Here is a 12,233-nt window from a genome sequence, read left to right on the forward strand (position 1 = left end):
TCTCTTCTTTTAAATTTAATTTGAACAATTTAGAATGCATCTTTTATTTTAGTATTTCGTCGAAGATTTATTAAAATTATTTTCTTCGTTTATTTATTTTTTAGCTTCTCTATAGTTATTTTAAGTTTCTTCTTAAATCGTAGAAATTTATTTTCATATTTGAATGTTATGTATTATACATTTTGTTGTAGAACTATGTAAAGAAATAAATAATTGTGTTTTGCCAGTTACACAGAGGATTTGGAATATCGTAGCCTATTTAGTATGTATCTATCGTTTGAAATATTATTTTTCCCAGCTTCGGTTGTGCTTTAAGTAGCATAATCGGATGAATAATCGTGAGATAGGTATTCTATGTAGCGACCATGAACTTAATTGAGGAAGTCGGTCGATGTCCTTGAACTCCTGGCGGTAGTACGCTTCAACACGACGTGTTTCAGTCGGTAGCCATTAGTTAAATGTCGGCGACGGGTGAGATCATTAACTTAACTACACTTACAATTAATGTTTGTATGTCTTCTTAAAGCGCCGCGCTGGTTTATTACCTTAAACTGTACTTTATTAATTTTAGACTGTTGCTTCAATTTTGCAATTTGTCTTAGTTATTAATGATCGTGAGAATAAAATTCTATTGGTTCAATAATTAATTCAAGCTTAGTCCAATTTTGAAACCGCCAAATTTAAACCAAATTTAAACCGCTAGATGGCGCAACAAGAACGTAGTTACCGACTTTGTACTATTCCTTAACAAACTTAAGCATTTCCCCACGGATCGCGCCACTTGGTTTAAAATCTAGCACAAAGTATATTTGTTTAATTTATTTTATTACGTTTAATAATGAGTTTCTAAATGCACTACAATCATTATTATAGTACAGTTTACTTAATAGAATATTTTTCGTTCTGTACTTTCTGCAAAAACACACTAAAACAAACTGATTACGATAGGTAACATATTGCGTATGTTTCTCTTAAGAAAATCAGATGTATTCTCGTCCTAGGACATTTAACCAAAGCTTGAATGTTTAATCTATTAGTTATTATACGTAACACGATGTGAAAGCATGCATATTTATATGTAAAAACAATTAAATTATAAATGTAACTGTAAGGTCGGTAATTTTACCTTTGTGTTGCCATCTACTGGTTCGAATTTGGTACTATTTCTCGACAAGCTTGGGCGTTTTGCCACCGATGGCGCCATTAGACTAAATAAATTTAAATAATGTACTTCGCGTTCAAAATTGGACTAAAAAGCTTGAATTAATTATTGAATCACTTATTTCAAAATATGTTCAAATAATTTGTTTTATATATAGAAAATCATTCTTACGAGTATCAGAAATTAAAAGATAATGCAAACAAAAAAATAGTATAAAATTAAAGGTAATAAAGCAGTTCAGCCTTGTAAAAAGGCACAAGAAATAAATAATCATATCTTTCTCAGGATTCTAAATAGTTTGCAGGTTTAAATATGTCAATTATACATTCAACAATATTTTCTCTGCAACAAGAGTAACGATATATAGACAATTAATGATAAATATAACGCCTTGTGCATCATAGGAAACAATAAAATATTTGTAGATTCTATATTAATTATAACTCGAAGCAGAGAGGACAAAATAAACCGAGGTACTCATTTTCACTTGAAAAACTAAATTTATTCCCAAAATGTACATACAAAAACGCCAAACAATTCCTTATGCTATTTTCATATTCCACTCAGAGAAGAGTCACTGACAATTTTCAAAGTGTCGCCATGTTCCAGCACTTCCCCTCTCGAACTTGCTGCCATTTTGTCTTCAGTGGCCTGCCACTCGTCAGTGTAAATTGGCCGTGCAACATTCGTGTCGTAGTTATTTAAAATATTTGTAGAACCAACATGATCAACACCGTCTACATAACTACCATCCGTGGCATCAACAACATAATCTCTGGATCCTTCGTTCTGACGAAGATTCGTTTGAATATTATAATTATCAGACCCCGAACGCAACAATGACTCTAAACCTGTATTATTTACAATATTACTGTTGCTATTACTATTATTTGAACGTTTATATCCCTGAAACTCATCGTGACGACTGTTGTTCCAATTTGAAGACGTGAAGTTGATAGTAGGACTGCTGTAATTCTGATGGACTGAGGTTGTGTTGGAGATGGACGTCCCTATCACAAGGGAAGAATTACGCGAGTTGGCAGTGTTATTGATTCTGTCGTAATCCGAAGTTATGAATCGTCTTCCAAAGCTGCGCCCCCAACCGCCGCCATAACCGCCTCCGCCAGATGGAGGACCGTAGCTGTTCGATGGTGGACCATAGCTTGAAGGTGGTGGAGCACCGTAACTATCAGAGGGTGGGCAACAGCCTCCTCCTCCTCCACCACCGTAGCCTCCACCTCCTCCACTGGACTTTGTTAGCAGAACGATTTCCTTGTATCCTGTCAAATTTAAATTGGGGCTAATCGTGTTTTTGTAAATGGCAATGGGAAATCTTATTTAGATTCTACAGGACAAGTTTAGAGACCCGAGTTAGAATTTAAACAAAATTGAATGAAACAATGATATAATTTCGCTGTTACCTCCCCCTCCTCCGCCACCGTAGCCACCGCCGTAGCCTCCACCACCTTTCATGTACTTGTGCATCAGCATAGCCATGGAGATCATGAGAGACATGCCTGCCATCATCATTCCCTTCACCGTTGCCACCCCTACGATGTAAAATATCAATTAGGTCTGATCTGGAACCTTGAATAATTTAGAACCAGAAATAATCTAGAACCTCACCTATTAGTTTCATTTTGAGCATCATGAGACCTGCCATCATCATCATTTTGCATTTTCCACCCCCGCCTCCTTTTCCACCTCCGCCACCTCCACCGCCTCCACCTTTGCCTCGTCCTGTGAGAGAGTAAATTAGAATTATTAATTAAATACGAGTGAATTAAATTACACCGTTGAGAAATGCTTTGACACCGATACAAGCTTCGATTCACCAACCTTCGGCCACAGCAGTGTCGTCGTACATGAGATCGATTTGGTTCTTCTCCCGTTTGCCATTCCATCTAGGTAACGTGATCCTCAGAGCAAACGTGTCAAAGAAGTCGTTGACGCTTCGTTCGATACCATAATTAGAGTCATTGCTGGGTTTTTGTTCGTCTATCGCCCTGGTCTTCACCAGCTTGACCTCCTGGCCCATCAAATAAATCTCGTTCAAGTCTCTTATAGACTCCAGAAATCGCCCGAAACGTTTCTTTGCGCAGGCGAACGAGAAGCTGAAGATGCATTGGCCTATGTCTTTCGCGGGGAACTCCGGGAAGCCGTCGTTGTCGTTTGCCGTGGAGTTTCCAGATGCTGGGACCACTTTCACGTCCACACGGAATCCGTTCTTTCGGTAGTCGAATAGTTGTCGACCAGAACTGAGCGAAAATGAGGAGAATAATGATGGACAGTGATTTAATGCAAGAAGGAAGCGTTTTGAATCAATTTTGTGTGTATTGTGTTAACTCTTAACGTGTTTTTTGGTTGAGAGTCGATTGCCAGGCGTTATGATTCTTTAGAAAGTACTGTAGGACTTAGAATGGTTAGGAATTAGTATTTAGGAAATGAAAATCATGGTTGGTAGTCTTGTAATTAAATTGTGGAGGTATTAATGCAGAGTATGGCTCAAGAGACTCTGGAGATTTCAATGCGTGGCAGAGGTGTACCTGGAGATTTCAATGCGTGGTAGGAGATTATTTGGACATTTCAATGCGTGGTAGGAGAGTATTTGTAGATTTCAATGCTTAGTAGGGAGAGCACCTGGAGATTTCAATGCGTGGTAGAGGAGTACCTGGAGATTTCAATGCGTGGTAGAGAAGTGCCTGGAGATTTCAATGCGTAGTAGAGAAGTACCCGGAGATTTCAATGCGTGGTAGGAGAGTACCATCGGTGTGACTAGTTCAAAACTAGCGCCAGAAAATATTCTATATTTCTTATTACATTAATTATTCCTTCTCATATCATTCCGGAAGGGAAATAATTATTATTAATGACAAGAACAATTGTGAAATAAACAATTATTATAGGGCTACTCCCCAACAAATATCAAGAAAGGAACAAAGCCTCAAATAATTACATAATTTAACAAATATAGTCTTGCATTAGTCTAAACCACCCAAGAATAGTAGTTGCCTTAAACAATTATGCCAACGATACAAAACAGACCAAAAAAGCACAAAGAATGGACTTCCCATTATAATCATTAAAAAGTATACTTCTCCTAAAGTATACTACTTAAATTTTACGAACCCCTATTGTTCAATATTTCTAAACCTCATCGCCAACACCTCGAAATCCACTTTCCAAGCCGAATAATACAAAATAATCCAAAACAAATGCACAGTACTATTGTCGAGCGCCGTTCCCGATGAACTTGTAAGGATCCACGTCGATCTTGCGATCCTCGATCGTTCCATCGTTCCCACGGCCCTGAACAACGATCAGGTGCAGCACAATTGCGACGAACGCGGGTCCACGCAACCTCTCGATCCTCGGTGACGACATGAGTCGATACGCGATGGCTATCGACGATGATTCCGATCTAGCGTCTACCGACTACCAAAGACTGATCCACCTCTGGCGGTAATCGTTTATATACAATGAGATTTATGTCATCCCGCGGATTTTTTCGGTGGACCGTCACGATTGTCATTTACCGTCGCCAAGGGAAATAATAGCTTAATGACATGTTTCAGTTGGGGTTCTTGCGGCAGGAGCCGCGCGTTACGCGGGAACGGAACAGGATGTCGCAGCTTTTCCAGATTTCAGGGACAACTTGTTTACATCGTCAATCTGGAATAGTTTTCGAGCGAAGAGTTCCTCTAGTTTTTTTAGATTCAATAAACAACAAATTTCGATGTATACTTATTTGAATTTGGTATATTATATTTTATTACTTGAATATTATTGTAATATACAAGGGATATTTTGTTTGAGTTACTCTATCCGCAAATGTTCATATCAACATTATAAATACATATTTTTTTTTTATATAAGACATATGTTACAAGATAAAGGTAATAATAGAGGATATCCCTTAATTCATCATTTGTTTGATATAACATTCTATGTACCGATTACACCCTTCTTAATAATTTATTTCGTTTAATAATACTATGAATTGCATCTCTATTTATCATTCATTCAATATGATGCTTTTCTATTCCAGGCAATTAAAGGAGAACGTATGTATTAGAATTTAAAATCCATACAATTTTGTATGCCGTAATTTGTACTTATTTTTCCTATTTTAATAAATGTACAATATTTCCAATGTAATAATAATTGAACGTGTTTTGCTGGTTTCGAGAGCTCCTGAAGATCGACGACCACGAGCACGTCTCTGCCGCAGTTACAAGCCTAACACGCGGCGTTGTGAAGGGGATGACCTTGTTTCGTATCATTCTAATCGAGTGGTATATCCATCCGACAATTGCTATCGCGATATGCAATTTTCATAGCAGGAAACCGAAGCGAAGTGCAGCCTTCGAGCAGCGCTAAAACTGAAATTGGCATTCGAACTCGATGGAAGAAAGCTACGTAATGCGTGCACTCGAGCAGCTATTAATTTTCCATGCGCTCATTTTTCAAACTATAAATCGAACCATTCGAGCACCAGCTTTCGCTCCGAATCCAAGGAAAGAAATGTATCGAAAATATTTTGCAGTTTTGTGACATCGAGAGAATACTTTGCTTTCGTTTTCCGAAAAATTAGACCGATACTCGTGATACATCCTTTCACTCCAAACACAAAACCAGCACTTAATTCAAGAAAAATATTGGATCAACCATGAATTAACATTTCGGAATTTTACGATATCAAAAGGACGCTTCGTTGCTTTCGTTTTCTAGAAAATCAGAGCAATTTTCGCACACTATTTAAAATACCCTGAATAAACATCGCGTGGAGTGAATGTCACGAGTACTGACCAAGAAATGAAAGCAACGAGTAATCTAAACCAAGAAAATTAAGAAGCAGCAATCCTAGAGCACCGTAGTTATTTCTCCAATCTAGTTCAGAATAAAGCAAACAAATTCCCCCGAAATAAGAGGAGTATCAACATCCTGGCCAACGAGAGAACTATCACCGGAAGTTCACTCGCTAGGATGACCTGTTTTCGTCCCTCGTAGGCTTTCATGTTATCGCGAATCGTCTCGTACTCGACGTAAGCAACAGGTGACGGGTGATCTTTGTAAAAAGTTCGTTTATTAAAAGCTTACAAAGTATAGTTAAATATAAATAACAAGAAGAAACGACGCGCCACGGCTCGAGGATCGACGGGCCAGCTCGAGCCGCCGTGGATTCGCGCCGTTCGAAATAAATACCTATGAATCTATGAATAACTGTAATGGTGATAAAACGCAGGGGCGATGAAATGAGACCAGGCGTGGCGACTGGAGGCAGCAGACAGAACGCTCGAGCGGCGAGAAAGCGAGACGAAGAGGAGCTAGAACAAGTGGGAGTCGCGGTGAAGGCAGGACTCGTGAAGTGCTCGAAGAAGGAAATCGGAAACGAGATGAGTTAGGTGAGGTAGTGACGTGCTTGGACCTCTCGCGTGCCGTCGGCTCCTCCGCGAAACTAACCCTCTATTGCACGCGTTGCAATTGCAGGAATTTACCCTCTAAACACCCTCGAACGAACTTCTTTGTAAGTTCTTCGGGATACTTTCTCAGAGGGGACATCTTGTAGAGCCTGCAGATTCACCTACTTTGAGTATCGAGTAAATTATGGACGTGTTTCGAGGGAGGTGTCTTTTAGTGGCTAAGTCCGTGGAGAAAGTCCCTTTGAATAAGTTTTGGATCGTTCTTGACCTTTAATAGGCTCTTTATATGATTCTAGAATATTAAAATTAAATTCATATGGCTGTCTACTTTTGAAGATCAAGTCCAAGGTACCAAATTCTAAACAATCTTTGATTTTCAAATAGCTGTTAGTATTTTTCTAGACCCCCAATAGGCTGTACCATAAGAATTAAAGTACTTAAAAAAATTAGCCTCGAGTTTTAAACGATTTTGAGCTTATGGATCATTCTTGACCTTTGATAAGTTCTTTACATGATTCTAGAAAATTAAAATTAAATTCATATGGCGAAGAGCTGTCTACTTTTGGAGATCAAATCCAAGGTACCAAATTCTAGAAAAAATTCTAGACAATCTTTGATTCTCAGATAGCTGTTAGTATTTTTCTAGACCTCCGATAGCCTGCACCATAAGATTTAAAGTGCTTTAAAAAATTAGGGTTACACTCAAGCAACATAAAGAACTGCCTACTCTCATATACATGAAGAGCCCAATTCCCGAACAATCCTAAACAACCTTAAACTCCGAGCCACTCCAGAGCCTCGACTCCCAAATCACTGTTCCCAAGAGATTTTTTCTACAACATCGGATAATTAGAATGAACTTGGTGCAATAGAGGGCGAACGGTTAACGAATTATTTCAGCCAGATCGATCGACGATCCCGCGCGTTCCCGTACTTCAGGATCGCCTGGTGAACGGTGTCCTGGATGCTGTCCAGCGATCTGCCGTATCCGGAGTGTCCATAGCCGTGTCCATGGTGCTCCTCCGAGCTATGGGTATGCGAGGTAGAGTAGACAGGCTTGCTGACGATTTCGTACGTGGTCTTCTTCTCGCCGCCACCCGCCAAGGACTTGAGTCCCACGATGGCGGATAACATCAGAGCCATGAGACCCGTCATGAGGGCTTTTCCAGCTAGGAGAGCCAGAGCACCGAATCCAACAGCTCCCAGGGTGCCCTTCATCATCATGAGACCTGCCATGAGGGCGCCATTGCCCTTGTCCTTCTTACGCCCTGAAGAGCAAAGAATCCCTCATAAAAGACGATTCCAACGTCGCTAATAATAAAAATGAAGATATCTCTCACCTGTTCCAGCGGTCTGCGATCCTCCCAGGCCCAATTGGGCGAGCGTCTCCTCGTTGAAGTTCCTAGCAGCCTCGAAGGTCCTAGGGTCGAAGAGCTTGATGGATATCGAGTGGCTGTTCAGGTAGCTGCCGACCTTGTGCACCAGGAACGCGTCAAGCCTCTTCTCCACGTCATTGGGGAAGTCCCTCGCTAAATTAGCGACCACTTCCGCCGCAGGCATGTTGGCCGTTCCGTTTTCCTTGATCACGGACACGCCCGGAAGGATGCTGATGTCCTCCTGCTCGGACAGTCTATCCAGGAAAGACACCACGTCCAGCTTGAGGCAAGTTGCACTGTAGGACTTGCCACAATCTTTGCTGAGGTTGGAGGCCAGGTTCTCGGGCGACTCCTCGACCATCTGCTTCGAGGTGCGTCTCTCGATCTCGCCGTAGCAGTTAACTACGAGAACCAGGACGAGGAGAAGAGACGCCTGGGGTCGCGACAGCTGACGTATAACGAATCCCTTCATGGTGCGTTGTTCTTCAAGGTTGTCCTTCTAGGATTTAGCTCCTTCCGCGATTTAGGGTCCCTCGATCCAAGAATTCTTGCGATCCACCAGGCTGAAGAACCCCTGATCCGTGATCCTGCTGGACGGATAGCTGCGACGCGGTGCCTAGGTGCTCCTCGCGAAGATTCCGAAGATCTGGTTTCGAAGCTGACGGACGGGACGCGTACCGTGCACTGGACATACCCTCGGATAGTTGCAGTATATATAGAGCGAGCCACCGGGTAGTCCTTTTTCCTTTTTGCCTTTCGGCCGTTCCATACATTCTCCGTAGTCGAGAGCACCGTGGCAACGTGCTCTCTTCTTCGCGGGCGTCGAAGAGGAGGCAACGGGGCCCTCTCGTCGGCCACCACCGCCGCGATAGCACACGGCGAGAGGGAGCGTCAAATAGAGCGGAGAATTCGAATCTCTTGTCGAATTTGCACGTGGAAGAAAGGACGACTGGGCGTCGTCTTTGCGAAACCGAGGACAGTGGGTCCTCGCGAATTTTCTTGGGTCAGCCTGATGTGATTTTCTCACAAATTTCTCTCTTTGAATTCTAATTCAGGTGGTTTGAATTGCATCAATGGAAACGTGTGTGGTTTCTTTTCTGGCGTGAGAATATGGAGCGGTGGGTGGACACGTTTGGTGGAAGGAAATGTGGCTTGGTGACGTTTTGCACTCTTTGTAGGGGCCTGTTCAGGATGCATGCAGGGTGGACTAGATAAATGGGATCACGTAAGTGTGTTTGGTATTCGTAGGCATGAAAGAAAATCGTTCGTAACACGATTTTGTTGATCAAAGATGCGAGGATGGAGGAGAAGAGTTATTTTCGAAGTCATTTTTGAGAGATTTTAAAGTCACCTGTATTTATTGTAATGGTTATGTTCAAAGATGTGATGTAGCAGGAAAAAGTTATTTCCGAGAGATTTTAAGGTCATCTGTATTTATTGTAATAGGATTATGTTCAAAGCTATGATGTAGTAAAAAAAAATTATTTTTGAGGTTACTTTTAAGAGATTTTAAGGTCATCTATATTTATTTTAATGAGATTATGTAGTTTCATTAGCGTGGTGATGTATCTTATGGATCACTTTAGTACTTACTGAAAGTAAAGTAATTATTCATTCACTTATTTATTCATCGAAATCTATTAGACATATTGAATAGTAATTTTTATCGAACAAGTAACTGGATGATCGTTAATTTTTTGATCTGTTACTCGAAAGTTTTATTTGGGATAAGAATCACGGTTGTCCCTGCTCCTATCTTGTGAATGATCCTGAGAAATACGCTTGGCTGGTCACGCGACATTGTAAGACTTTCTTCCATTATCGATTCAGTGTGCTCTAGAAACGATCGACAGTCAATGTTGCACGCGATCATGGCTGAAGGACGCGAATGATCGCGAGTCGACGTTAACGTACAATTTAATTACACTCTTTGCGGTGATTTGGAGTTTCGCAGTCTGTGGTTTAAATCGCGAGCAATGCGTCGTAAACTGGATGCCCAAGTTAAAGAAAACACCAGGTACATAAACTTTCTGCTCCTTCTGTGGTATTCTGCAGGACTTTCTATATTTTCACACACGTACGTAAATACGATTCGTAAATATAAATTTTACACGTATCAATTTTACGCTTATAAATTCAATTCTTATGAAATAAAAAATCAGGTAGTACGTGGAATTCGCCACGTCATCCATGTGTGGATGACAACTAAAAAAAATTAATTCTGAAATTTAAGTGTCAAAGAAAATGAATTTGAATGAAATATTTGAATTTCGATGAAGTTACAAAAATAAACACCACAATAAAGGTTTAATTATACATTTTCCAACACTGTGTAACCAAAATTAAATCATAATAGAAATTTTTAAGAGCGTTAATCTGGGAGTCAACGCGATAAGAAATTAATACTAGCTATAGATAGACATGGAGCAAAATCGAATAGGAACACAATCTACATTAAAAACCAAATTTTTCTGATTTAAATTATGTTACCTATAATGCCATACGTTCTAACCGATATTCAACCACAACATAATACAAGAACGAGCCCTAAATAATAAAAACTTCATGAAATTTATTTAATTTTAAAAAATCCTCACGAGACAATGTACATCACCCATGCTTTCAAATAATTGTTATCATCCAATTTTCGAATATGGCCCAAAAGTGGAGGCGCAGCGAGCCTGGCGTAAATCCAAGATGTCGGATGGCGACCTGTCGGGAACCACTTTCGTTCTCGACGACGAAATCGAGGAGGCAGGAGACAAAGTCGTGGGGAACACCGAGAGATCCGGGACTCTGGGCCCCGAGGTGGAAGAGCATAGTAGTCTCGCGAAACTCGGGGGAAGCGAATTATTTACCTCGACTGAGCGAAACGAGACGGGAGGCCTACTTTAAATTAGCCCAGTTAGCTCGTTGGGAGATCGGATTTTCGCGCTCCACGCTCCAACGACGGCGCTTCAGACGGATCTAGTGTCGAGAAAGTGCGCGGCCAATTTTCACGGACGCCGCGGGAGAAGCCTAATGCCACCATCGCGCTTCGATAATCGGCCAACGCTTATTTTACTGCTCGTGATTCTCGCCATTATCAGGTGGCGACGAATGGTTCGATTCGAACGTGGCATGTATACCGAATTAACTTTCTCCAGTTCGAATCTGCGATACCATTAATTATTGCGAGTAGGAGATCGATTATGTTTGTTGGAACATTTCGATTCCTATTCAGAGACTGATGTGGTGAACGAATGAAGGAGTATGCAAGAACTGAAGAGATTAAGAGAGGAGGAAGAAGGGTAGTTGTTTGATTATTTATATTTTGTAAAGTAATTTCTCCTCCATTATTCTCCTCTCTTAATTTTTATTGAGGCTAAATGAAGTGAATATACACTTCACATATTTTTTCCTCTGTACAAGATCAAGTAAAAATGAATTAAAAATCGCTTGTTGTAAATACTGCTGTATTACAAAAATGTCCATAATTGGGTTACGAAATAAAACGTTCCAATTTATTAGAGATATTTTTTGAAGGAGTATGCAAGAATCGAAGAAAAATTAAAAGAGGAGGAAGAAAGGTACTTGTTTCTCCTCCTTTATTCCTACTTTCTTAATTCGTATAGAGGCTAAATGAAGTGAAAAATATACATTTCACATATTTTTTTAGGATTAGAAATCGTCAAATCGAATTAGAAATTTACAATACTGCTGGATTTCAAAAGTGTCCATAATTGGGTCACGAAATAAAACATTCCAATTTATCAGAGATCATTTTTTTATTGTTTTTGCCGTTGTCCAAGAAGCACATGATTTTTCCAAGAACCAGGCTACGCATTCCGTTGGAATTGCCTTGAATTCGCTGGGGGAGGCGCGGGCAATTCCAAGGCAATAAATTTTCCAGCGCGAACGGTGCATAAGGCTCGCGCGGTATTTCGCGCGTTCGAGATGATGCGCTCGCATGCTCGGCCAACAGGTGTGTCGGAAAAGAGCAGATTAGCCTTCTTCTCGAGGCATCTATTTCGCGACTTGTTACTTCCTTTTACCGCAGCGCCTTCCTTTCGTTAATAATCGTACGATCTCCGGGCGAGCTTGCTCCTGTTTCGCGATGCGATTCAGCGTGGAGTCGGCCATGATGCATTAGCGTACGTTGCGATCGTTGTTTACCAAAATGTGGAGTTCGTATGAAAAACTCCTGTTGAATTTATGATATTAAAATTAAAGTAATAGGTGAACGTCTGAGTCGCTTTCAAAAAATGAACGTAAGAATATTCAAAGATAGGT

General features: G+C 40.6%; 1 protein-coding gene across 1 annotated transcript; it reads right to left on the bottom strand.

Annotated features, from left to right (window-relative positions):
- Positions 1 to 7,476: 7,476 nt before the first annotated feature.
- Positions 7,477 to 8,433, bottom strand: LOC128875206 (uncharacterized). Its single transcript, XM_054120592.1, has 2 exons — positions 7,926 to 8,433; positions 7,477 to 7,853 (listed from the first exon to the last, which is right to left on the bottom strand). Exons 1-2 carry the CDS (start codon positions 8,431 to 8,433, stop codon positions 7,477 to 7,479), a joined length of 885 nt encoding a protein of 294 aa, XP_053976567.1.
- Between the last annotated feature and the right edge of the window lie 3,800 nt (positions 8,434 to 12,233).

Source organism: Hylaeus volcanicus, chromosome 4 (assembly GCF_026283585.1).
Source record: "Hylaeus volcanicus isolate JK05 chromosome 4, UHH_iyHylVolc1.0_haploid, whole genome shotgun sequence".
NCBI lineage: Eukaryota > Metazoa > Arthropoda > Insecta > Hymenoptera > Colletidae > Hylaeus > Hylaeus volcanicus.